Below are 25,986 nucleotides of genomic sequence, written 5' to 3'. Positions count from 1 at the left end.
CCATTTCAAAATAATTCATTGTAGATATTCCACACCGGCATTAATTTATGCTATAGTGCCCTACTTTGTTCGTTTTATGGTTGGGTGCATTTTCTTGAAAATTAACTTCAGCAAGCAATTGTTTGTGTTGTAGCTGTTGCAGTTCAAATTTAGCTTTGGTTTAAATTTTATCTTCCTGTTGTTCTTAGGTATGGTAATGTATGATAATGAGTTTGAGCTATTGTTCTTGGGTATGGTAATGTATGGTAATGTATGATAATGAGTTTGAGCTATTGTTCTTGGGTATGGTAACGTATGATAATGAGTTTGAGCTATTGTTCTTTGGTATGGTAATGTATGATAATGAGTTTGAACTATTGTTATTGGGTATAGTAATGTATGATAATGAGTTTGAACTATTGTTCTTGGGTATGGTAATGTATGATAATGAGTTTGAACTATCGTTCTTGGGTATGGTAATGTATGATAATGAGTTTGAACTATTGTTATTGGGTATGGTAATGTATGATAATAAGTTTGAACTATTGTTACTGGGTATGGTAATGTATGATAATGAGTTTGAACTAAAATTTCAACCAAGGATAAAATTAAACCACAACATAGCCATAAAAAAGCAACAACCAGCAAGTAAATGCATAGAGACAACATCCTGTGAACAGGAAGCTGGAGGAATTATTGCCGTTTATAATAAGATTCAGTACATGGTGCTCCAACCCACTGTTATCCGGGATACACAGTCTATACACGCCTTATGGAATTATAAGTCCATGAAAATCTGAAATTTCCTCAGGTGCCAATTTCCTCAGCTTGGGCTTGTATCTAGTTGCTTATTTCAAACATTAAGGATTTTAGTACATTGCAGATGGCAGTTGAAATTGCTTAACCCTTTAACCCCTAAGGCAAAACGACATTTTCTCCACATCCAGGACGACAAACTCAATGTCCATGTATGATATACCATTTTAAAGCTACTCATGAGTGTATTTCATAACTGATATAATTATGAATGGGGAAAGTTATGGCTTTGAGGTAAATGGCCTTAAAACGGAAAAATTAAAATGAGCAAAAATGTCCCAATGATTGTGTATGTTATTTTGCAGTTCTCAACATGTTCATTAATGTGAGAGATGTCTTAAGACCCACAACTTCTAGCGGAAAAAAGTTGAAAAGTTATGGGGGGTGGTCAACCATATCACATATGGGAGGGGGTTAATTTTTCATCCTTTTAATGAGTAGATCTTACAAGACCATCTCTGTATACGTCAAAAATTCATAGAGATCTGTCAAATATTGACAGAGTTATGGCATTATGTGCCAAGTGGCACTCTTAGGGTTTAAAGGGTTAAAGCAGGAGTATGTTAGTAGCTGTTAGTTTACTGTTGGCAAACCCGCATTAAGGTATTGGTTCAGCCACATGCACATTAGTCTATTGTAAGTGTTGTGTACTGAAGTATAGTGCGATGACTGACTTTTCTGTTACCCAAGAAGCAAGACTAAAGAATAGCTTCTAAAAAAGACCTCAAAGCTGTCAAGAATCCGCACAAATCTCATAGACGGGTCTTGTAAAATTGCCGTCAAAATCCTCATCTTTTATTTTGAATTAGCCTTAGTAACCTTGAATGAAAGTAAAAATTCTTTTGAATAGACAACTTGAGAACTAATTTAATCAGGCTTATTGAAATGTATGGAAAAGAATTTTGAGGTTTTAGTTACTTGCCATTAGTAATGTCAGCACCAATATCACAAAATTTGTCTTGCAAGAGTGTTGTTTAAAGGAATTAAAGAGGTTATAGAACACTACGTTCAGCGAATAGCTGTTTTATCCCACCCAAGGACGGTGATCATTTTGGGATATTCTTCAATTAATTACGGTGCAGGTATTGCACTGTTTATTTATTGGAAATATAGGGTCAGTTATAATTTTGTACAAACTTGGAATAAACTTACTTATTCACCTCATCTTGACGCTGTGTGGTGTATGCACGTTTTACAGGTTGCTGTTGCCATGGATACCTAAACAGGCATCACCTTTGTAGTGCTTTGTAGTATCAATGAATGCGTTAATTGCTACAATTCTGGAAATTTCACTGCCATCGATTTGGAAATTTTGACAAAAATACAACACTTTCCTTTTCTGCTTGCACTGGAAGTATTGGATATCAAAACGGGTTTCTGTGGCCAGATCTAAGGCATGCACACACCTATAAAATAAGGAAAGGATGAAAGAAAGAAAAAGAGGGAAACGATTAGAAAATAGTCATCATCGAGGAGATTTCTTCCGTTTTCGAACCCAAAGCTCTTCCCTGGTGACAACGAGAGGCGTCTTGACTTGCAGGCTACAGGGTGTTTAGTTCCAATTTTTGTCCCTCAAGTATGGAAAAAAAGAACGGCTTCGTTAAGTAGTGTGGAGAGGGGGCTGGGTGGGGTCCTACGTAAAAGTGTATACCGGTACTCTACAGCAGGACCCGTGGACGTAACTTGATCTGACAGAGGTTAAGCAAATACCGTGCCTTCGTTTGGCCCGGCTAGAATTTGGCGCATCAAACAAGTTCATTTGTACTTTTACAATCCATGGCTGCAAAAGATTTTTAAAGTAAGAAGGCCGGGAGTTGGCTCGCTACCGGCCATGAGCTTCTGTTACACTTCCGCACTTTGTCAGAAAATTAAGTCCACACAACTCCAAGCCTGTTTGGTGATTTGTATTGCTCATATCCGACCATAGACCCTATCGATCTTGCAAGGATTCTTGCTTTTTTATATTTATTTATTCGATTAATTCCACACCAAGGCAAGGAACTGTAGTAAGGTTCAGATTGATAAAAAAAACCCTTCATCTTTTGATTGACTTTTCACCAAAATAAAGCTGGGAAATAAAAAAACCTCCGCTCCCAAGTTCGTAGATAGACACGCAGCTTCCTACCCCCACCCCCCGCTCGCCAGCCCCCATGCACATGCACCAAAGTGTACTAGTGCCCCCACCCCTCCTCCTGGTCAGGTGACCTTATGCCTCATTTGAATTGCAAATTTAACGTTAATTTCTGTATAACGTTTACCATGGCGGGAAGGCGCTGCGAACCAAGCTTTTCTTCCAGCTTTTAATTTTTTTCCTGTTACCCTGTATCGATCGTTGTTTATCCTTACTGAAGTCGCCATAACCGATAATAAAAACCTTGGTAGACTACAGAACTGGCAAAACTCAAGCCACGAAAAGTAAACAGCGCCGAAGCAAGCAACTCAGTTTTAAAATCACGAAAGAAGACCACACTCCACGTGCAGTGTTCACAGTCGATCGGCTCATGGCAAGTGTACGACGACCTGATTGACGTCATTAAGAAGAAAGGGCAACGAAAGACGAGCGGTCCAGGATCAATAGGAACGTAGGATCAGTAGGAACACAGATCTGGATCAGTAAGAACGTAGGATCAGTAGGAACGTAGGATCAGTAGGAACACAGGATCAGTAGGAACGTAGGATCAGTAGGAACACAGGATCAGTAGGAACACAGGATCAGTAGGAACGTAGGATCAGTAGGAACACAGGATCAGTAGGAACACAGGATCAGTAGGAGCACAGGATCAGTAGGAACGTAGGGTCAGTAGGAGCACAGGATCAGTAGGAACACAGGATCAGTAGGAGCACAGGATCAGTAGGAACGTAGGATCAGTAGGAGCACAGGATCAGTAGGAACGTAGGATCAGTAGGAACACAGGATCAGTAGTCTTTCGTTGCCCTTTCTTCTTAATGATGTCAGTCAGGTCGTCGTACACCAGCCATAAGCCGAGCTTAATTGCGCTGCTAGTACCAAAAGGAACCGGTCCAGGTGTTTACACAATGACAGATAGTCTGAAATGTCAGCCGTCTCCTCCCCCTAACCCGGATTAGGGGGAGGAGACGGCTGACATATCAGACTAGATGAAAGATGCATTTGGGACCGAAGCGGTTCCAAAACTGGAACTGCGTTTTTGGAGGTCCAGTTATTGGATCAGATCGAGAACGGATTGACGGTACGGGTTAATAGCAGGTCCCGTGTGAAAAAAAGGCTTATCCGTCACGATTTTTAGACCATTTGGAACCGGTCCCGTGTGAACATAGCCTCCCACGCAGACGTTCTTAGGGGTTCGTCACGCGTTCCCGCCCCACGAACCGTGGGGCAGGAACGCGTGACGAACCCCTAAGAACGTCTGCGTGGGAGGCTAGTGTGAACATAGCCTGTGATTATTTTAAAGACTTTTATACACTGTTTTTTTATAAGAACCTTTTTTATAAGAACGTCGAGGCTGAGATTATATAACCAAAATTTTAAGAACGTATTAAGAACGTTCCTCAGGCTGAGAGTCGATTAAGAACGTTTTTATTTGGATAATCTGTATATAAAACCAAGGTAACGAATGTAAATTAACCAAAATACTTAAGGACATGCAGTTTTTACAGAACATTAGCAATGGTGACACACATCTCGGTTTGTCATAATCAGTAGTTCTTGATACCATATCTCAGCAGGCAATGCACTTTGATAGGTTTTCTGGTCACGTCCGGATTGATTTACTGAAATACATGTAGTGGCCGTTATACCATGTAATTTAAGAACATCGTAAGAACGTTTTCAGCCTCAAATCGCAAAAAAATATAAGAACGTTCAGCCTCAGCTCCAAAATTAGACGTTCTTATAAAAAAAAAAAACAGTGTAGTTTTAAGCAATTTCACAGAAAGGTGCAACTGCAATCTGATCCCACATTTAGGGAATTTAGATTTACTAGTGTGTAAAAATGACAAAAGTACACTTTGCATTGTCATACTTTTATCCATTTGATGTGTTTTATGCCTTTCTTTTTGCAGGATAATTAGGTAATAGTTAGTCACACACGATCCCTCAAGCATGTAATGCTTTTATTCTCATCGTGTTTAAATAAAGGATCTTACTTTATTACTTACTATATCCAAGTGGTGCGTAGCTTGAATTTCAGCCGTCTCCTCCGCTGGCCGGCTAAGTAGTCTAAGTGTAGACTGGTCACAGCCCCCCCCCCCCCCCCCCCCCGTATTTTTCCTGTCGGGACTAGTCAGACTTCGATCACTCCGCTTCGATGGAGTTGCCGCCATCTTGGTTATACGTTTGAAAAAGCAAGCGCGATAGCGAGGGGAGCCGGAGCCCGACAGGCAGCAAAAACAAACGAGACATTTTTTTACCCAGCTAGAATCAGGTCGAACCAGTGTTTTAATAAAAATTCTCAGCAGGCTACATATTTAGAGACGTTCTAGCCAGTTAAGGTTCCGTCTAATGTGCAGAGCGGTTTTTTTTTTATCAGGTACTCCTACTCAGTGCCCGAAGACAAGGACTCGACTCGGGCAACTCGCACCTGCACATTTGCACATCTGCAGTGATTGGCTATGCCCTTTTGCAGATTAGGATTTAAATTAGGATTAGAATCAATTATTTTCAGAACAATAAATAGCCGAGAACGCTCTGTTGAGACTGCGTGACAGTGGCTGTCACGCACCAAAAAGGCCGGGTCACTAATTGTGAAGGACCTTGGTGCAGTTTACTGAAAATCTACCTTCAATTCTTTCTTTTATTTTGGGTACTATGTGGTGAAGACTGTGGGGAAAAAGGATTGTCTGGGAGTTGTTTTGTACTTGTTCTTTATCGTTTGGTAAGATTTTCATGGCATATAGTTACGTCAGTTGCTGATATTAGTTCGATTCCTGTGTAGTGAATATAAGCTTAATGTGTTCACCTCCTGTACATGTGATATCTTGTGTTTCTGCACCGTTATTTGCTAACCCTCTGATGATTTCATCTCGCACAAACACCTTCGAATTGAACTCCACCCCAGCATTGAAGCGTGATAGGTTAATTTCGTGACCCAACCCCGGAGGATAACAGCATTACTTGAAAACAAACAAACGATCTGACGCACTCCACAATACATTTCGTTTCGCCGACATCAAGTTTTCGGTATCACCTGCAACTTAACCGGCAAAGCTATAACGTTGAGTTTATACAGTTTTTGCTCCAAGCCTAACATTGTTTTGCTCGATTAGTTTGTAGTTCAACAACCATGGGTCTTCTTTCTCTTGGATCTCCGTTATCTTGGTCAGAAACCAAGAAACACGCTGATCACGTTCGTAAACATGGCATTTTGCAATTTCTTCACATCTACAACAAACTTAAGGATAGGGAAAACGATTGCTTAAAGTGGGGAGACGAGGTGAGTATTATATTTTGCCATCCATTTAACCGCAATTATACATGCAAAGGACGTCTTTATCTTTTGTGAAGCGTGGTAGGTTTTGCTACACCCGTAAACATCCTTTGGTATTCTACAGAAGTGATCATTTCGCTCGTTTATTTATATTTTATTAGTTTAAGTTTCGTCTGAGAGAAATGTTAATATGTTTCGGTCAAAAATTTCGAATAGAAAAATGTTTTGTCACTTGCTAAATGTTATTATTTATTAACACCACCTCAGCGGGCTTGTATGATAATAATTAATAATTATAATTTGTCTTAAAACTCAGAAAAATCTTCGAAAGCGTCAAGGCTGCAGACAACACCAGTATAATAGAATTGAGGGCAAAATTGAATGTAAAAGACGAACAACTGGTGTTCTGATATCATGACACTAGATTGTGTTTACTTTCAGGGGAATGCTGAGTCACGCTGAGTGTGACTCATGGCTGAAAAGTATGCGAGATATTGCCATAATTCCCTTAAAGCAGACATCTCTCCCTCACAATTTGGGTGTTGTATATTTTATTAATTATTCCTTATCAGAAATGTTGTTTTCATTGAAACCTATTTCAAATTGGACATTTTAATGCATTATAGACCCTATGGAAAAATGGCTGACATTTCAATTATTCTTCAAATTTATCCCTACTAACTTGGTTCCTAAGGACGGTGCCTACTAATAGCGAAGTATTTTTGTGTGGTTTATGACTATGCGAGAAAAGCAGATCTTGCAAGGCTTATTGGAATCCAAAGAGAAAATTGGGGGTAACCATGCATTTTTCAGAGATAACTAAGCAATAAAAGCTCTAAAAAGCGCCAAAATATAAAGCTTTTTGGGGGATTTTTTCCTAACTTGAAGCTTAAATATCTCTGAAAAATGCATGGTTACCCCCAATTTTCTTTTGAGATACCAAAAGCATTTGTTAAGTTCTGCTTTCACCGAATAGTTTTAAACCGTGCAAAAATATCCCTATATTAGCTAGCACCACCCATCAAGGAAACCCGAGTATCTCGAGATGCGCAGAATGCATGCGCAGTAACAATAGTAGGCACCGTCCTTAAGTTCAAAGATCGAAAGAATATTAGGAGATTAGTAGGGGTTTTTGAATGCAAACAAAGGAGTATTAATATTAATGTCCTCCATTTTTGCATAACTAGGTCTATGGTTCATACAAGCTACTGCTATTTGCAATTTTTTCTTTTCCCCCACCATATGGTGGGCTGGGCTAATAAAAAATCTAAAAACCCCATGTTATAGCTTTGGAAGGGAAGACAAATGCTTCACCCAATATTCATTTTCAACGACAGCAAGCTGAAATTCGATAACACTTGTTTTTCACTAGGCTATTACAGTAGTTTGACGTGCAGACACAGCAAGAAATCCGTTGAAGATTTAAAAAAAGGAATTTGAACCTCACAAGATCGTCAACAACAGAGCTTTTTTTTCAATTTTTATGTTGTACTCCTTCTTACAGTAACCTAGGCAATGCATTTCTTGTTTTAAGTAGTTGTTTTTTCTCTTTTGAAGGGAATTTTCAGCTTTGATTGATAATAATGATAATGATAATACTTTATTGAACACTCCCCAGAGGGGCTTTTCGGTGATCAATGCATCATGTTTAAAATGAAAATAAGGTAAATTAATTATATACAGCTATTTCAACTAACGTTGTCGGTTCAAAGGCATGAAGCTAAAAGACAAGACTGAAAGTTTACGTGGGATTTTTATGAATAAATTCATTAAAATCAGTCATGCCTGAAGAAAACAATAGGTTGTAATTAGCACTACAATGACCTGCACGTGCAGGGATGATTTTGATGAAATTATTCTTAAAAAATAATCCCACAAAACATTGCGGTCTTGTCTTTTAGCTTGATTTTAATCCGACAACGTTAATTGAAATAGCTGTATACATATAAGAACAATACATAAAAGGTAGAAAATTACTAATCGAAAGTCTATAAATACCTAAGTGTCCCGCAATACATGCTTAAGTTTACGCTTAAAAACCTCATGATTTTCACTAAGTTTAAGATCTTTATCTAAGCTGTTCCATAAACTGACAGCTCTGTACTGGAAGGACCGCTGACCGGTAGCTGTTCTGCTTGCTTATGCCTCTGGATTCCTCGAGGAACATAGGGCCGCAACGACACTCCTCCAACGCACTCGGTTTTGGCTCGTCCTCTTCAGTTCGGCCCACGACATTCCGGTAGACTTCGTCTCGGCTTCAATGCTTCTCCGCCAGGTCTGCTTCGGGCGACCAACTTTGCGCTTCCCCTGTGGATTCCAGTCTAAAGCCTGTCTGGTGATGTTGGTTTCAGGCTTCCGCAAAGTATGGCCAATCCAGCTCCATTTTCTCTTCTTGATTTCAGTCTCCATTGGGGTCTGATTTGTTGTTGCCCACAGCTGTTCGTTGGAGATAGTCTCTGGCCATCTGATGTTGAGGATGTTTCTGAGGCATCTGTTGGTAAAAGTCTGAAGTTTGTGGGTGCTGGTCTTGGTCACTCTCCACGTTTCTGAGCCATAAAGCAGGACTGACTTCACGTTGGTGTTGAAAATGCGGATCTTGTTGCGGAGTGAGAGGGCTGTTGATCTCCAGATTGGTCTCAAGGTGTTGAAGGCGTGTCTGGCTTTGTTGATTCGGCACTTGATGTCTTCGTCTGTCCCCCCGTCTTTACTCACGACGCTGCCCAGGTAAACAAACTTGTCAACTTCTTTGATGTTCTCTTGGTTTAGCTGTAGTGGATCTTGCTGCTTGTTGTTCACTCTCATGGCCTCAGTCTTTCCAATGTTGATTTGGAGTCCAGTCTTTACTGCTTCTTCTGCCACACGACAGAGCTTCTCTTGTGCGTCTTGATGCCTATGGGAGAGAAGGCTGATGTCGTCTGCGAAGTCCAAGTCCTCCAGCTGTCTAGTAAAAGTCCACTGGATACCTGTCCTCCGGCCTGCTGTAGACTGTCGCATAACCCAGTCAACCACCATCAGGAAAATCGTCGGTGAGAGTAGACAACCCTGACGTACGCCGGTATGCACGGTGAATGGTTCCGTCAGTTTCCCGTCGTGGATCACTTGACAGGTGGCGTCTTCGTACATCTGCTGTATGATGGTGACAAACTTTGGTGGAAATCCATAATGGTACATCAGTTTCCAGATGACGTCTCGATTAACACTGTCAAACGCCTTCTGGAAGTCCACGAAAACTGTGTACAGGGGGGTCTGCCACTCCAGGGACTGTTCGATGATGATCCGTAAGGTTGCGATGTGGTCCGTGCATGAGCGGTTTTGTCGAAATCCTGCCTGTTCGTCCCGGAGTTTCTTGTCTAAGGCGGTTTTCAGTCTCTCTAGGATGATTCTGCTCAGTACTTTGCCCGGTATAGAAAGCAGCATAATTCCCCTCCAGTTGTTGCATTGTGAGAGGTCCCCTTTCTTTGGTAGCTTCACTAGGTGTCCTCGTTTCCAGTCCTCTGGAACTTGTTCCTCTTCCCAGATCTTGGTGAGTAGGGGGTGCAGCATGTCGGTTGAGGTCTGGACGTCAGCCTTGAGGGCTTCAGGTGGTATTCCGTCCGGTCCTGCTGCCTTGCCTGACTTGAGGGACTTGATGGCCTTGGCTGTTCTGAATAAAGGGATATTCAACTGTTGTGAATTTCGCGTCACGCAACCGGAAGCTTGGCCCCTGGTAACTAGCTTGGATGTAAGGTAGTCAGGGGCGCAACCCGTCATACATTTGAAAGTAAAAACAGCGTCTCTTAGGTAAAGTTGCTGTGTTACAGTTAGCCAGCGTAATTCCCGTAGCACTGGAGTAATGTGATCAAATTTTCTCTTTCCACTTATTATTCGGGCGGCGAAGTTCTGTACATGTTGCAATTTACGTAAATTGATCCAACTTACACATTGTAATTTCTTGTTTGTAGGTGGAGTACACATTGTTAAAATTTGACCATGAAAACAAGAAGGTTTACAGCAACTTAAGAGCAAAGGAAGTTTTGGATGTCTTGCAGCTTGAGGAGTTGAGAAATCCCAGGTAAAATTAATAGCCTGCTAGGTTTTTAGATGAGAATAATATAATAGAACATAGTTGTCAGTATATCACAAGTCCTCAGTGGCAGTCAAACCTACATTTCACCTCCCTCCATATATATTATATACCTGGATTTATGAAAACATAGCCCACAGAAATTGGGCACGTTTTGAGACTTTCTAGGCTGAAGGAATATCCTAGTCATTAACAAGACTTCAATTAGGGTTCATCGCAAGAAAGCAAGGTCAAAGGGTAGCATGTGAGGGAAAAAAGTGTCTTTTCTTTGGAATTAGACATGACACTGACATCTGCATGAAATGCGGAAACATGACCTGTGATCCTACAAAACGTGTTACAATATTTAGCAACAATAATTGTTGCTAAATTATCAAGGTTAACCGTGCCAATGCATCTAAAATCTCACCTAAAACCTGGTCTTTTAGCACTCAAGTTTAGCTTTCCACGAACAAAACTGCTTTATCAGAGGAAGACAGCATTTTAAATTGATTTTTCATCTTCACACTAGATTCATGCTGGATGCAAACCATTGCAATTGAACATCTGGAAATTATTTATGACACTTTCGAGCAGAAATCCCATGCAAAATGCCACTTCAGGAGTAATCGATCACTAGCCTAACATCGCTACAGTTATAAGGGTGAAAAAATAATCTAATTGCTTTTCAAACTCATGCTTTTTGAAGAGAATATCCACAGCAATTCTTTCTCTTGCTGGCCATTTTACTCTAAGTCCCGGATGTTGAAATCAACATTTGGACGGGAAAGGGAAGCGTCATTTTTAACCAGAAAAAAAAATACTAAGTCAAAAATTCTTGATAATTTCACATTGTCTGACCAGAAATCATCCCTAAGACCTACCCCCTACGGCCAAAGACTGTTACCTCCTCAAGCAAAGCTCACAATATGCAACCCTTAGTCTGTTCCCGAGTATCTGAAAATTACCTGTTTAGCTCAATAGAGTACTATGTAGAAGGGAGGATATTAGACGAGGCAGGAGCTGCACTCGTAAGACTGTTTCCCTCACTAGACTTAATGATGTCCTCAGGAGAAAATTGCTTCAGGAAGCCAAACAAAACACTAAGTGTAATGACTTATTACTGAGCTCAGAGCGCGCGCCAAATTCAAAGCCAAATTATTGTGCATTTGAAAGACATTCAAGAGAGAGAGAGAGAGTGGGGCTAGTTAGCAAAACAGGCAGGGAGGGGGGGGGGGTGAGAGAAAACTATTCTTATTTCGTGAATGTCTGCTAATGTATGCTTTCTACCTATAGACTTAGAATCAAAAGAAAAATGAAAAAAATATAAATAAATACATAAATAAAATCTCACAAGGAAAACTAACATAATTTAAGGTTAAATTTCTGGAGCTATGTTTTCATAAATCCAGGTATATATCAATTCAACCATGTACTCAGCAGAAGGGTGATTTGTGGTGACCCAGGTCATTCCCACCCTTTAATAATAATAATTATTATAATTATAATATTAGTTACATGATGTATGAATATAAATGAATTAAATGAACTGTACATTTTCACATAAATTATGTACAGACTTGTAGTTGTTTCAAGGCATCCCTGTCTTGGACTGAATAGTGACTCAAAAGCCCCAGTCCCAAACCATCTTGTGGAATTAAGTTTTAACTGCTGCCATCCAAGCCTCTGTTGGGTAAATAATTAGTAAGTATAGTGTACATTATTTATTAATGAAACTTGACAGTCCCTCACATCTTCATCCTTGCATCTCCAACTGCTATTTTCAATCTCTAAATTATTGAGAATCTAGTTTTGAGTAAAGTTTCAAGAATGTTGAGGCAAGTCTTTGCAGTTTTGAGTCTGGACATGCAAAAGCTTGCAGCACGTAATACTTATTTTAAGATATTTTTGTTCCATTTGATGTGCAATGCTCATGAATTACAATGATTTCTGGACTTACCCAGAGTGGCTAGGCCCTAGTACCACCAGATCTGGTCATCTTCTAGGAAGGCCCCCTCTCCTGGTCCCCTGCATCTCTAGAGTAGCTCTACGCCCCTGCCACCCAACTTTTTTGCATTATGTTCTGTTTGTGTTGTAATATTGTTTTTCTAATAAGATGTTGTCTCAAGTTCGTTGAATACATGTACTTACTTGGTTACACCACTTAAACCATTTAAGCTCTAACAGTGATCAGCATCAAATTTCTCCTTTTAATATCAATTCTTATTCAACCCCTGAGGTCATGAGAATTAAGGATATGATCACCCAAGGTGAATTTTCCTGATATTTTAATAACTAGACACCATAGTATTTATAGATTGAAGTATGGGTTAAGATAGGAGAATTTGGTATTTGATATTAGTTGTCATTCTTTTGTTATGCTTGGTGATGGTGATTTTATTCTTTTTTTTTTTTTCTGCAGCACTATCAAGACAGCATGGAGACCTGAATATGCTGCCTATATGGTGGAAGGTACATGTAAAATCTTATTCAATCATGGTCCAGAAAAGTATAAATTTATTAAATACAGCAAATTAGTACCATTAATTTATGCATGGTTTGTCAGGTTTTGTAACCAATGCAGTACTATAAACACTTAAGTGTACTTTCATTTACTTTTATCCAGAAGAGATGTACAAATTATTAATTAAATAGATGCTGTAGATCCAAGATGGGGTTTATAACGTCTGCCATATGTTGACAACTTACATTGTACACCTCCTCTCCCCCCCCCCCCCCCCCCCTCTGCTGTCCCTCCCAGAGAGATACTTTAATTATTGGAAACAGTACCAAGTGTTACAGACAGTACTCCATTCACAAACTGCTGACCTACCGATCAGATCTTCAGATGTGCGAAAAGAAAGCCTGAAAAATAATGGCTTTGTTATTTGTGTACTAACTGCGAGGATCTTTCTCCTACAGTACATTTAATCTTTCATCTGCAGTTCATGTATGATGTTTCATATGTCCATATTCACACATCAGATCATGGATTGTTCTAAGGCTGATTAAACTAAACTTTAATTGAATTTAAAGGACGGCAGATTTGATACTCTGTACATTTTTATCCCTTGATTGAACTGATTTTAAACTTGTCAAACCATTTTTTTCTTAATCGTCAACACATTGTTAACTCACCATTCTCTGGTCATTGCAACCAGGTTATCTCCATGACTACCAGGCATCGTCATCATCATAAAAATCATTACGACCCGTGCGGGGCACGTTTTTCAAATATTTCGCAAAAACTATTCAGAATACAAAGAATCGGTCAATTAGAATTAGTATTTCAGTACAGATTCACAATCAAACCTGTAATTTTTTGGCTGTTGAATTCCAAGAAGTACTCTCAAATTTCGCAGAAAGTCCGTGGCCTGAATAATGATTTGAGCTGTCTGCTCGCTCATCGCTTGGATAAAACAACAATTCGTACTCGAAGCACAATTTCTTCGCCGTTATTTCTCGGATTTCCGCTATCGAAACTGTTGAGTATTCCTTAGCAGTTCTTCTTTCGATTTACCATTTCAAAAAGGTGTGTTTTCCTTCGCAAAACGCGAAAATCGGCGACTAAATATTTAGCCGCGCGGCCCACAAGGCAACAAAAATTGAAATCGGACACTACTTTCTAAAGACAAAAAGCTCTTTTGTCTAGGCCCCCCTAAGACCTAAAAATATATGCGCAGTAAGTGGATTCTGATTGGTCAGTCCTTTCTGAAGACAATGAGAACAATAAAGGACAAAAAATTCCCTTCTAGGGGAGGTAGGCTCAAATCGCGTAATGCGCGCAGATGTGCGTGAAATCACGGCCAGTTTTGGCCGGCACGGTGCGTTATGGGTTAAAAAGATTATTTGATCAGGAGGGATTTGCTGAAGCAAAGGCACGATGACCCTGAAACGTCGAGCAATAAATCTTTTCTGGTTTTTAAAAAAATTATCATCATCAGATTATTGTTGTTGTTGTTATTATAATTACTATGTACAATGCATGTTTATTATTTTTTTGGTGGTTGTTTACTGTTTTTCTCTCATAGGAACACCTGGTCAGCCACTAGGTGGGTGCATGAGGCATTTCAACATGATAGAGGCAAACATGAAGCTAAGGTACATAGATAGAGGCCTGCATGCTGGCTGGACCCAAAATCTCCATTGTCCTAATGTTATTATTATTAGACTGATCACTCTTTAGCAAAGTGAGATAGACTAACACTGTAACAAATTTTATCTGCCTTGCTGTATCTGTAATATTTTATTGATTTATTTCAAATTGAGACACAGTACTCCTGCATTAAAATCAACTGCAAAAATAGTCATGTCCCTCTTGGAAATGTAATTGGTACAAATGGAAAATGTAAAAAAAAAAAAAAATCAGCTTTAGTTGATGGGCCAACATTGTCATTTACTTACCTGCTTTTTACATGTTGGCCAACAGGCGAGAAGAAATCCAAAAGAACCTGAACGAACCTGGAGAAACAGTTCAATCAGTTGTTACATTTCCAAGGTAAAAGTGCAGTTACAGTATCCTTTGTAACAAATGGTAGTACATGTACATGTAGGTTTTAAAAAAGTGCTGCATAATTTAGGAAGTAATCACCTACACTGTAAGGGTAAGAATGATTTAAACCATGTGTAAGTTACCAACATGACTCAAATAAAATAAATGTACCTTCAATCATGCATATCTCGATTTTAGCTTAATTTTTTTATATTTTAGTTGTATCATATATATCAATTTTAGCTTAAATTTTTTATATTTTAATTGCATCATATAATAAAGATCTAGTAATAGGACCTCTATGTAAACCACTCTTGTGATGGAGCATCCTATTAAGATTGTTATTATTATTAGGAATCATGCAGAAAGCAACTGATAGTTTTTCTGAAACTTTTATCTCTTATCATCTAAACTTTAATTAAAAATTAGTTGCTTTAAAATGGGATTTCCTGGGTTAAAATCTTTAAAATTATTTATGTTTCACTTTTTCTTGTCTGTGCACAGAAGTTGAATACTCATGTTGTATACAAAATCCCATTTGAGCCGGTCAATTAGTTCTGTGTACATTGGAAAGACATTGCATGAACATATGAGCAAAGTTAGGCTGACAGAGAATGATTAATATACAACTAGGAAAACTTTCCTTTGCTAAACAGCAAATGGGAAAGGAAGACAGAGGCCTACCTGCAGCAGGTTCCTGTGCACATGTAAAATGCATACAAGACTTTGATTGGGAGGGTGCCAAGATTGTGAGCAGAGAAATGGATCTTAAAAAGAAAGATAAGCTCCTATAGGATTTAAATCATTACATGAACAACGTCATGTAATGAGAAATCTGAACAATCATATTAAACAACTTGAAATGTGGGAGCCAATTCTGAATGACCAGAACTTGAACTAGAAACGAAATTTGTTTTTCCAGACTCATACATCATTAATTTATACTTCAGTTAAAACATCATGGTGTGTGTATGTGAAAAAGAGGTAATTACAAACTTAAGGAAAACATTGGCAATGGTGAAGAGTAGTCAAACCACTGAAAGCATACAATGTAGTTCATTTTAATAAAGATTTTAACTTTGGAAATTTCCATTTTCAAATCAAATAATTTTTAAAGCAATAACTGGTTATGTATTTGCAGTTTGGACCTTTAAATAATGCAGCCTTAATCAGTGGTTTATCTCTACAATGTGAATAAAATGGGTGCACCAGCCAGTGGGTGTGAGGTAGCGATAAAATTAATGTGTGTACTTTTATACAATGTACCCACATATGACTTATTTGTTTTCAGAATGGGATGCCCAAACTTCACATATCCAAGCTTTGAGCCCACCCCAGGTACAGGCATATCAAGCTCAATGTTTTTCCCTGATCAGGCTATTTTCCAGGGACATCCAAGATTCAGGTAAAACCATTTTACTAAACTCATCTTGTTTGTGTGCATTTTAAAACATTATTTTGTACTTCCTGTGAATAAGCCTTTTTTTAAGCACCATCAAGATGTCAATATTATGCATGGTATTAATAGGAAATAATCACTTCCACACACATGAGGTCCTCAGTCTGACAAATAAACTAAATCAGGTGTCCAATAGGCATGGTTGATGTTTTAGCAGATTGAGGGAATTTTGGCATTAAACTCATCAACAATAGATCAAGCTTGCGAGCTGGTGCCTAGAAGGTTGGTGGAGCCAAGCAGCAATCAGGCGGGGGGAAGGAGGTATCCATGGCAACCCTGCAAGTGGCCACCACCAACGGCACCGTCACACTGAACCCAATCAGACCCACTACTTACCAAAGGGAGGGCGGAGAGGGGAAAGAATAAGGGGGCTTGAAAATAAGGCAAGCAAAATGACCTTTCTCATAGGCCAGCAAGCAAGCAAATGCAATGCAAACCATGGGGCGCCTCCTAGCAGAGAGCTCAAAGGTCTCCCCTGAGCCGTGACAAGAGGCGACTGCTGACAGGCATTGAGCTGACTTTAACCTTGCCTAAATTACATTTAGCCACATGAATTTTTTGTTTTTCAAAGCTGGGCATGCAGGGTTTTTTGAAAGGGCTAGGCAGATGGCAAGTTGGCCATCTGTGAACATGGCTTCAATTAGCTGCTTTAAATATCTCAACTGACCTAGTGCATTGATAATTATTAAAGTAATGTAATATCCAAGTTACTGGCGCACCAATGCTTTGTCCATCTGTTCAAAATTCTAATGAAACCTGTCTAGCATATGACAACTGGATACCTGGTAAAAGTTTGCTTTCGTGTCCATCACTTAGTTATAATGAACTCCTAAATAAAAATTTACCAATGTTTATGTTTTAGCACCCTAACCCAGAATATCAGAGAGCGAAGAGGCTCAAAAGTTTGCATCAATGTTCCAAGTAAGAGCTTAAAATAATATTTTCTTGTGTAGTGTTTCACAATTGTTTCATTTACATGTCTGCTTGTTTGTTCTGAAGGTTAAACTTGCAGAATAATTCTGCACTGTTTTAAGTCAAACCTCCACTTACTGCTTGCGAACAGTGTAAAGCCACAAGTGTGCTCACCCTGGTTGTACAGACTTCATTTGCCTTGTTTTCTTTTCTTTGTTGAGGAGCAGGGATTAGCACACTGTGGAGATCAGAGCACTCCCCCTTACCCCTCTCTCTCACAGGTTCTTTTTTGTATGTTAGACTGGTACAGTTTTCCCTGCCCTCCACAAATTTCACTTTGATCTGATAATTCCAATTTAGATACTCATAAAGGCCACATTACCCTGCACTTCTATTGGCCATATACTGTACAGCAGGGCTCAAAATAATTTTTGGACAGTTGCCGGTCATGTTGACTGGCCAAACAAATTTTAGCTCGGTCATTTCTCGTTTCTGACCAGTCAAAATATTGAAAATATTTATTTTACATGTAAAGTACTGTGTAATAGCCAATTAAGGCAAAAATATTGCCTCGTACGCTCAGAAACTTGTTGCTAAAGAGTTCATGACTTGTACAAAAGTTTTGATCACTAAAAGTATCACTTACATTCGCTATTTGCATTTCCACAGGCAATGACCTCTTCGTTCTATTTAACACAAAACTTTCTAGTTATTTATTTGAAAGCCGTGTACGTGACTGGTCAAAATGACCGCCGAGCCAAAATGTTGTCCGGAAAAATTGTCATCTTGACTGGACATTGTCCGATGACTGGCCATTATTTTGAGCCCTGTACAGTGTGTTCCCTGCCACTCAGTTCTTTATGAATCAAATGAAGTGATAATTATTATTCTAATGGGCTGGTTAATGTATGTTTCATTGACAGTCTTTAAGGATGTGAATACTCCATCACCATTTATTGAAAAGTTCCCTGATGTTGAAGGAGAAGGTGCACAAGCTGCCAAACCAGACCATATCTATTTAGATGCCATGGGTTTTGGTATGGGGATGTGCTGTCTTCAGGTAGTCTAACTTCTCTGTGCTTATCATACATGCATGATGTTTATATGCGTATCTTTACCCAAAAGGCTTTCCATTCATTTGTTATTGTTTACAAATACTTCAATTGTTCAGTCTTATGATCTGATCAGTTTATCAGAATATTCCCATTACTGTAAAAATCTTTACAAGAGTATTCTAAATAATCGGATCAGACAAATTGCACCAATTGATAATTTTCCTTTCAGTTTATATGTTTGCAACTCTATTTAAGCTTGCAGCTGTACATCAACCAGGTCGACAAGCAAAATCAAATGGAACTGATCAAACTTACAGTACGGTTATATGAAAGGAGGCATTCCAAATCCTCCCACCTCTTTGCTTCAGAATACAAGATATACAAACAGTCTCTGAGCTGAGCCCTTAGGGACACCCGCACAGCAGCTGAGGATGTCACTGACAGCTGGCAAAGTATTGAACAGGAATAAAAAGTCATCTAATTATTTTTGCCAGCACAATTACAAAGTAATTGAAGAGAGCAATAACCTGAAATGAAAGAATAAATTCTAAGCTTGTGAACAAGTATCCTTAAAACGGCCCCAGAGTAAATGGATTTTGAAAGACAACCTGCTCAGATACAATTTCGTGTTACACGAAATTCAACAACATGCACCCATGGTGCGTAAAGACTTTTGGGTGAAGGTGGGTTTGTCTTTCTTTCTTGCCCAGAAATGTGATGTACACGTGTTGTATCATGATACTTTTGTTTATGTAACTGATGTGCTATCATTTTGAAACATCACACCAGATGACTTTCCAAGCATGCAGCATCAGTGAAGCAAGGTACCTCTATGATCAGCTTGCAGTTGTCACACCAATTGTGGTGAGTTTAATTTTAAACATAAAACAGCGTTCTTGTTTGGGTTCTTTCATTAACGTTCTTTACATGACTCTGGGGTACAGTTAGGGGGTGAAAGGTCTTTCTCCAAGGTACACCTAATGCCTCAGAACCAATAATATATTAAACAACACAAGTACCATGCTTCGTTGTTCCAATGTGCTTGTGTTGACTCACACTACACATATATGATTATTGCTTCCCGGTTTTTCCTGCAGATGGCACTCTCAGCAGGTACTCCTATACTTCGAGGATACCTGTCAGATCTGGATTGCCGATGGTGTGTTATTGCAGGAGCAGTGGATGATCGTACTCCAGAAGAGAGAGGACTAGAGGTGGGGAGAATATGCATGTTATCAGAGCTGCCATAGCATTGTATGTGTTCAATGGTGATACGACTTTGTTGACATCACTTTTTGTGATGGATCACTGGTTACATGGCATTTCTTGAAAAGCATCCTTATACGTGTATGTGCATTGTAGAGAGCCGTTCATCCAGTTGCAGCCAATCTAAGCACTTAATGAATCCTTGGTGATACGCAGTGTTAACATTTTTTCAATGCCTCCTTACAAGACAAGACTGTAATTTGAGCATGTTAGACTGGCATTTTAGCTCCTGATTTGTTGTTGTTATTTTATACATACAGCCTTTAAAGGAAAACAGATTTGTCATTCCCAAGTCAAGATATGACTCAATAAGTACATATCTGTCGCCAGAGGGAAATGAGTACAGTGATATTGACTTGGTGCACGACAAGGAGATTTATCAACAGCTCGTTGATGCGGGTTAGTGAAATCTGTTGTCGTTCAATTTTTTTGTTTTGTTTTGTTTTTTGTTTGCCTCAAATTCAGTAACCGTAAACTGTTGAAATTGTACTTAAGGCTTTCATCCCAACAAGCAAGGAAAGTTTATCTTGCAAAAGTTGCTTTTAAAGTCCAAAATGAAATTGGCGACACAATCAATAAGTTCCAGACTTCTGAATTTGCCACCTAATGCTATAGTTTTCCTTTCAAGAGAGTACGTACTGTGTAACTTAATGTATTTAAGGCTTACAAAAGCCAGGAAATCAAAACAATAGGAAAAAGGAAAAGAAAAACAGAAACAAAAAAAACCTCGTTTCTTCGCAAACCGAAGTTGGAACTATTCCCTTCACCATCAATGAATGTACAGTACTTGGATCCAAATGCCTTTCATTATGAAGTGTACCGCGGAAAATATAACGAATTTGATCCCACGTTCTGAAACAGGAAGTGATGGTTTGGTAGGGCGACATACTGTAGAAATGCGTGTGAAATAAGTCCAGAAATATCATGATTATCGTGACGTTAGTTAATTGTTCCTTCGTCTTTGTCTTTGAAACAGGCATTGATGAACAGTTGGCCCGTCACTATGCTCACCTGTTTATCCGGGATCCTCTGACGCTGTTTCATGAACACGTTGATGAGGATGATGAGCAGTTTACAGATCATTTTGAGGTACACTGCATTCTGGGTACAGCTAGTGCCGCCACTCAACGGTTACCAGGCGTACCATACTCATACACCAATTTGTGGAGTGTCTGGGATCGGTGCTCCTTTTCAAAAAATTATTTAACGAGTATAAACTACCTCGTAGTTGCCCTGTACAGTGATTCTCAAGACGTTTGAGACGAATTTAGTGAATTGTACATATGTGAAGGTTTTAAGGTCTTTTGTGTTATTTAATGTCATCAGAATATTCAGTCAACAAACTGGCAGACCATGCGGTTTAAGCCGCCTCCTCCCAACTCCTCAATCGGTTGGAGAGTGGAATTCAGGCCCACTGAGGTGAGAGCTCAATTGATATCACATTACGCAATTTAAGTAGTTTAATCAGATTCTTGTTAACTCGAGTAGTTAGTACAGCAGAAATTCTCATGTGACTCGGACTAGTCTTGCTGTTATCAAAAATGTATATTCTTACCTTTTAAGGTGCAACTAACAGACTTCGAAAATGCTGCCTATGTAACGTTCGTGGTGCTTCTTACAAGGGTCATTTTGTCATTTGACCTCAATCTCCTTATTCCATTGTCAAAGGTAGGAAGAGAAACCTTGTTGATTTTTCTTGGATAGCAAAGATGAGACACAAAATAGTAAATAAACGAAAGAACTGTGAATTAAAAATCGTAACGAATGCTTTCCTACTCAGACAGTTGCGTGATCGTAGCAGGTGGATCCTAATGTTTATACTCAGCCATCTGGTCCGTTACATGTACACGATGGAAACGTCCGCGTTTCTACTGTAGTAATGACATTTCATTTAACATATATAATTTTTAGCTATTTTTATGGTTATCTGTCCAGGGGAATATGTTGACGATGTGAAAAAATTAAAGTCTCTACGCTGTAACTAGTTGCTTACTGAAAACTTTATATCGCGCCTTTAATTCTTTACACAATAAAACGCTGACAATTTTGATGCGCCAAATGATTCTTTTAGTCGTTGTTTGTTGAGTTTATCAAGTGGAGTGCACCTGATGATTCTTATCTATAAACTGCTGTTAACTTTGCTGTTAGGTGGATGAAAATATGATCACTGCTCAACAAAAAGATGCTGCTCGTCAGGGACATTTTTACTTCAGGAAGACTCTGAAGAAATGTAAGTGAAAGATAAAATTCAATTGGGCTTTGCGACTGACGAATTTTTACATTTTCTTTTCGAAGTTCGCAGTGTTGTTGTGCGGTCTCTATATGTAGCTGTTTGTCTTACCGGAATGCTGTAATAGCAATGATCCCAAGCTTCTCTTAGCGTAGTCTAAGGGACCCTTTGGTTCGCCAAACCATCTTCAGCGGGGCTAGTTATTCACCGTCGGCTCAATCTTACAGAGTCCGAAAGCCAAGAAAGTCAAAGCGGCCTGTGCACCGCCAAACAGTTCCAAAGCTCCACAAAATCTTCCCTCTCAGCTGGTCTAATTTGATCATCATGTGATCATAATTGAGCGCTTTTGATCATCTTGTCATGGACTTATGTGCCATACAAATTTGTCGTTTATTTTTATTATTATTATTATTATTATGCTTATAGCACACCACAACTTGTTGTTGTTGCTGTTTCCTTTAACTTCACGCCATAATACAACATTATTATTATTATTATTATTATTATTATTATTGTTATTATTATTATTATTATTATTATTATTATTATTATTATTATTATTATTATTATTATTATTTAGCAATTATTCCACGAGCGCGCGTTGGATATGAGATGATAGATAGCCAACGAGGCGCGTAGCGCCGAGTTGGCTATAATCATCTCATATCCAACAAGCGCGAGTGGAATAATTGTTTTATTAAAAACAATCAAGTTATATTGGTAGACCTTGCTGATTTCCTTACTTCTCGGGCATGGTATGATGGCTCATATACCATGGCTGCTAAGCCAATCAAAACCCTGGAATTGCATTATACAATGATCCAGTTTTTAATAATATGTATTACTTATTTTCTTTTTCATTCTTAGGTCCCACAGCAGTTAATGGAGATGCTCAAAATGGCGTGCCAGATTGTGAAGATGAGTATGAGCTGATGACAATTGACAAGATCATCAACGGCAAGGTGAGATAAAGCCCATCTTTAAATGCACGTCTTATTTTTGTACAATGATCCTTACTTTTGATTCCTTAGGATGGTGAATTTCCCGGCCTGATACCGCTGATAGAAAGTTACCTTGGTAACGTAGACGTGGATATTGACACGCGCTGTACCATCTCGCAATACCTGAAGCTTATTCAGCGGAGAGCATCTGGTAAGTAAACGAAAACCAACCTAATTACCCTAGCCAATCACAGCACACCTGAACAACACAATGAACCAATACATGTAATCGGCGCCAGACCGGGGAAAACGCGTGGAAGAGTCTTGATTGGTTTTTGATTAACTTCGAATTGGTTGAGAAAGATGGCGCGAGTTTCATAGCCAATCAAAGAGCGTAGTAAACACAATTGAAACCGCTGATATATAACATGGATTGCGAGGACTTTAATTGGCTAGGGTCATGTTAAACTCACTTGAAAGAAAAACTCGTCCTGCTGCAACGTTGTTGTGCGTTTCCTGAGACTAAAGCTTTTCGCTTTTACTTAAATTGTGAATAAACAGTCGTTATTATTATTAAAAGCTTTTTGTTGCATGCAGTAATTGATTTTCTGTTTGCGAGTGCTTTTGGCAAGCGAAACACTTAACCGTGACGAAACAAACCATCTAAAACTCGCGCCTTTTCGCTTTGAACTGAAAACCTGTCTTGTACAGCGTATTTGATTTGGTGTTCGTAGAAGCCCGCCGTTTTTTGTGGCAATATACGTGTAGGTGGGGTTTTTTTTTCTTTCGTCATTTTGTTTGCAGATTAATTTTTTTTCTTTTTTTTTTTGTTTGCGGTTGGTTGACTCATAAAATAAACACTCTTTTAGGTGAGCTGCTGACCACAGCACAGTGGATTCGTAATTTTGTGGCAATACACCCTGATTACAAGAAAGACTCTGTTGTGAGTGAGTCTATCTGTTATGATCTCATGAACACTTTTGAACGCATTACACATGGAGAGCTTGGCGCACCACAGCTCTTTGGAAAACCTACGTCTAAGACGAGCGACGTTCTGCCGAAGAAATGCTTGGAAATAAAAGAAGAGATGATCAAGACAGAGGCAGAAAAATAAGCAACCACAGCACCGAAATAATCTTAAGTTCTTGCAATAATGAACTATTTATTCTCCTCACTAAATACTTTGCGTTCCCTAACAAGGAAGTCGTGAGAATTTTGTGCTATATCAAGAAAACGTCCGCGATTTCCACGTTTTAGTATAAAATGCATTCAAGATAAAACAACATGAAAACGAGGTTTTTTTAGAGGGGGGTGGGGTGGCTCAGGGATCAGAATTTTGATTTACCCTCAATAGAGACCAGAAGCTTATTTCTCCTTACAATGTCGCTACTCATCAAACATGCAGGTTATGAGAAAAAAGGAATTGATCGTCAAAGAAAAAGTTTTGATCTTTAAACAGTGAGGAGAATATTCAAGTTGACACTGGGGATTTGAGGGTTGAATAACGTGGTTCTGTGTCTGCGTGGCACCTGGTGAAATACCTAAAGAAAGAAAATCGCCAAATTCCAGTTTAATCTTCGTAAAAACATATACAGGATTAACTCATTGAAACATAAAAAAGTTTTTGGGATATTGACTGCTATTTTTTCATTTTCAACTTAATTTTTTAGATACTGAAACGTTTTGAATTCTTTCACGCTGTTTTTATTATGTTACCCGTAATAAACCAGTTTTTGCGGAGGTTATGAGTCCATATTAATGAGAATTATACATAAAAATTGGAATTCAGTCTTGCAACCTAGTTATAGACACACGAATGCTGTTAAAATACGCTCAATTTGTTGTAAATAGTTCAGTTTGTTGTCACTTGGTGTGGCTTTTTTATATTAAGCACTGGGCATTTGTCGGGGATGTAACTTGTGATATACTAGCATTTCTGGATGTGAATAATACCCATTCGCAAAACTAAATATCTTAATTCGAGTCTGGTAATTCCAATTTCTGGCCCATTAATGGCGTCCTGCCATGCATTTAAAAGCAAAGGACAAAATAACTTGTAAAATAATTGTTGCATGATAAATGTAGTGATAACCAGTAAATGTAATGTAATATTGAAAATAATATTCTCACCTTGTGTGGGTCTTTTTTGGAACTGTATTTGAATGTAGATATATAAATAAATTCATCTGGTTTCTTAACTGGCTTTCTTCTTTTTTGGTGAATTGCATAAATGTCGTATGGAAGCAATGAAGATGTTATTTATTACAAAGGAGGATTTCAAAGAAAAGTAATTTGAACAGATGTGATTGATTTTAAAGACGCCTTAACTCCCTTCAAAACTGTCGAGACAAGGCATAACCAAACCCGACCTGAAATCCCTAAATAGAACTGAAATTCTTTGAATTTTGTTGTTGTTGTTGCCAGCAATAATTAAAATCGATATTTTCACTCAAATATCGAGCGTTGCTAGCTGGTACAGCAGAACTTTGAATGTTCTCGGTCGCTCCATGTAGGATTTTTTGTTTGGCTCAGTGAGTAGTCCAAAATGCGAATCCACAAGCACTTTATTGAGAGTTTTGCTTTCATTCTGTCCTGCAATTACCACAATAAGATCGAAGAGTTACAGCACGAAAATTAAAACCGTACCTCTCCTGCCCAGCAATCATGTTTGTTAAAGTAAGGTCTATTTCCAACTCAGAGCGTAGAAAAAATTAAAACGTAGAAAATGATAAAACCTTGAGGGTATGGTTAGGCTCAACCCAACTTCATCGTAGCCTGATTAAGACGCATTTCATTGTTTCCCTCTCTCACCATGGTCTTTCCCCAAATTCCCTTCCGCCAAACCAGAGTGGTTCTTCAAACATTTAAGCTACGCTGCGCTAGGTAAAGGTCACCTGCTTAACTCACTTCTCATTATTTCCCTCTTTCGCCTGGGGCTTTAACTCTCCAAGCTTCCCTGTAGTCAGCCAAATCACTATGGATTGTTAGTATTCCAACAGGGCTTCACTGCCTTATCCCAGATGTCAGTTCTTTTTTTACACTACAGACTATTCTTCCCCTCGTCCTGGTATAATTCGCACTCTCCAAACCCTTACCCCCCCCCCCCCCCCCTTCCTTCTCTGCTCCTCTCCTTTCCAATCCTCTACTCAGAACGTACTCCATTCTAAGCATTTTGTTACCCCGTGTAAAGTGGTTTGAACGGGATTTTTGTTTTGGTGCTGTACTTGACTTAGCGGAGACGCTTGCGTGCACTCACGATCCCCTGGAGCTCTATTGGCGGAAGCTTATATCCAATCAAACAGGATTGGTCTACGGACGAGAGACCAGCCTAAGCAGCTGCCTCGAACAATGCTACCTTTTAAAAGAAATATATTCATGTGACCAGGGAA

General features: G+C 39.0%; 1 protein-coding gene across 3 annotated transcripts; it reads left to right on the top strand.

Annotated features, from left to right (window-relative positions):
- The first annotated feature begins 5,519 nt into the window (after positions 1–5,519).
- LOC146457054 (glutamate--cysteine ligase catalytic subunit-like) lies at positions 5,520–24,795 on the top strand. 3 transcript variants are annotated; one of them, XM_085092425.1, is made up of 19 exons: positions 5,520–5,648; positions 6,040–6,206; positions 10,142–10,251; positions 12,665–12,714; positions 14,274–14,343; positions 14,672–14,740; positions 16,026–16,139; positions 17,056–17,114; positions 18,029–18,165; positions 18,950–19,024; positions 19,258–19,374; positions 19,687–19,825; positions 20,403–20,515; positions 20,753–20,845; positions 20,990–21,094; positions 21,575–21,656; positions 22,524–22,618; positions 22,688–22,808; positions 23,467–24,795. In XM_085092425.1, the coding sequence occupies exons 2-19, from the start codon at positions 6,057–6,059 to the stop codon at positions 23,709–23,711; spliced, it is 1,944 nt and encodes a 647-aa protein (XP_084948551.1). In that variant the 5' UTR covers positions 5,520–5,648; positions 6,040–6,056; the 3' UTR covers positions 23,712–24,795. The 3 variants fall into 3 exon arrangements, with proteins under 3 accessions (XP_084948551.1, XP_084948553.1, XP_084948552.1); XM_085092427.1 differs by having other exon boundaries at positions 5,559–5,648; positions 6,047–6,206; XM_085092426.1 differs by lacking the exon at positions 5,520–5,648 and adding an exon at positions 5,762–5,953 and having other exon boundaries at positions 6,047–6,206.
- Positions 24,796–25,986: the final 1,191 nt, after the last annotated feature.

This window comes from Pavona decussata, unplaced genomic scaffold, assembly GCF_977016875.1.
Source record: "Pavona decussata unplaced genomic scaffold, jaPavDecu1.1 SCAFFOLD_249, whole genome shotgun sequence".
Classification (NCBI taxonomy): domain Eukaryota; kingdom Metazoa; phylum Cnidaria; class Anthozoa; order Scleractinia; family Agariciidae; genus Pavona; species Pavona decussata.
The sequence above is the reverse complement of the archived record's forward strand: the minus strand, read 5'-3'. Positions and strand labels throughout refer to the sequence as shown.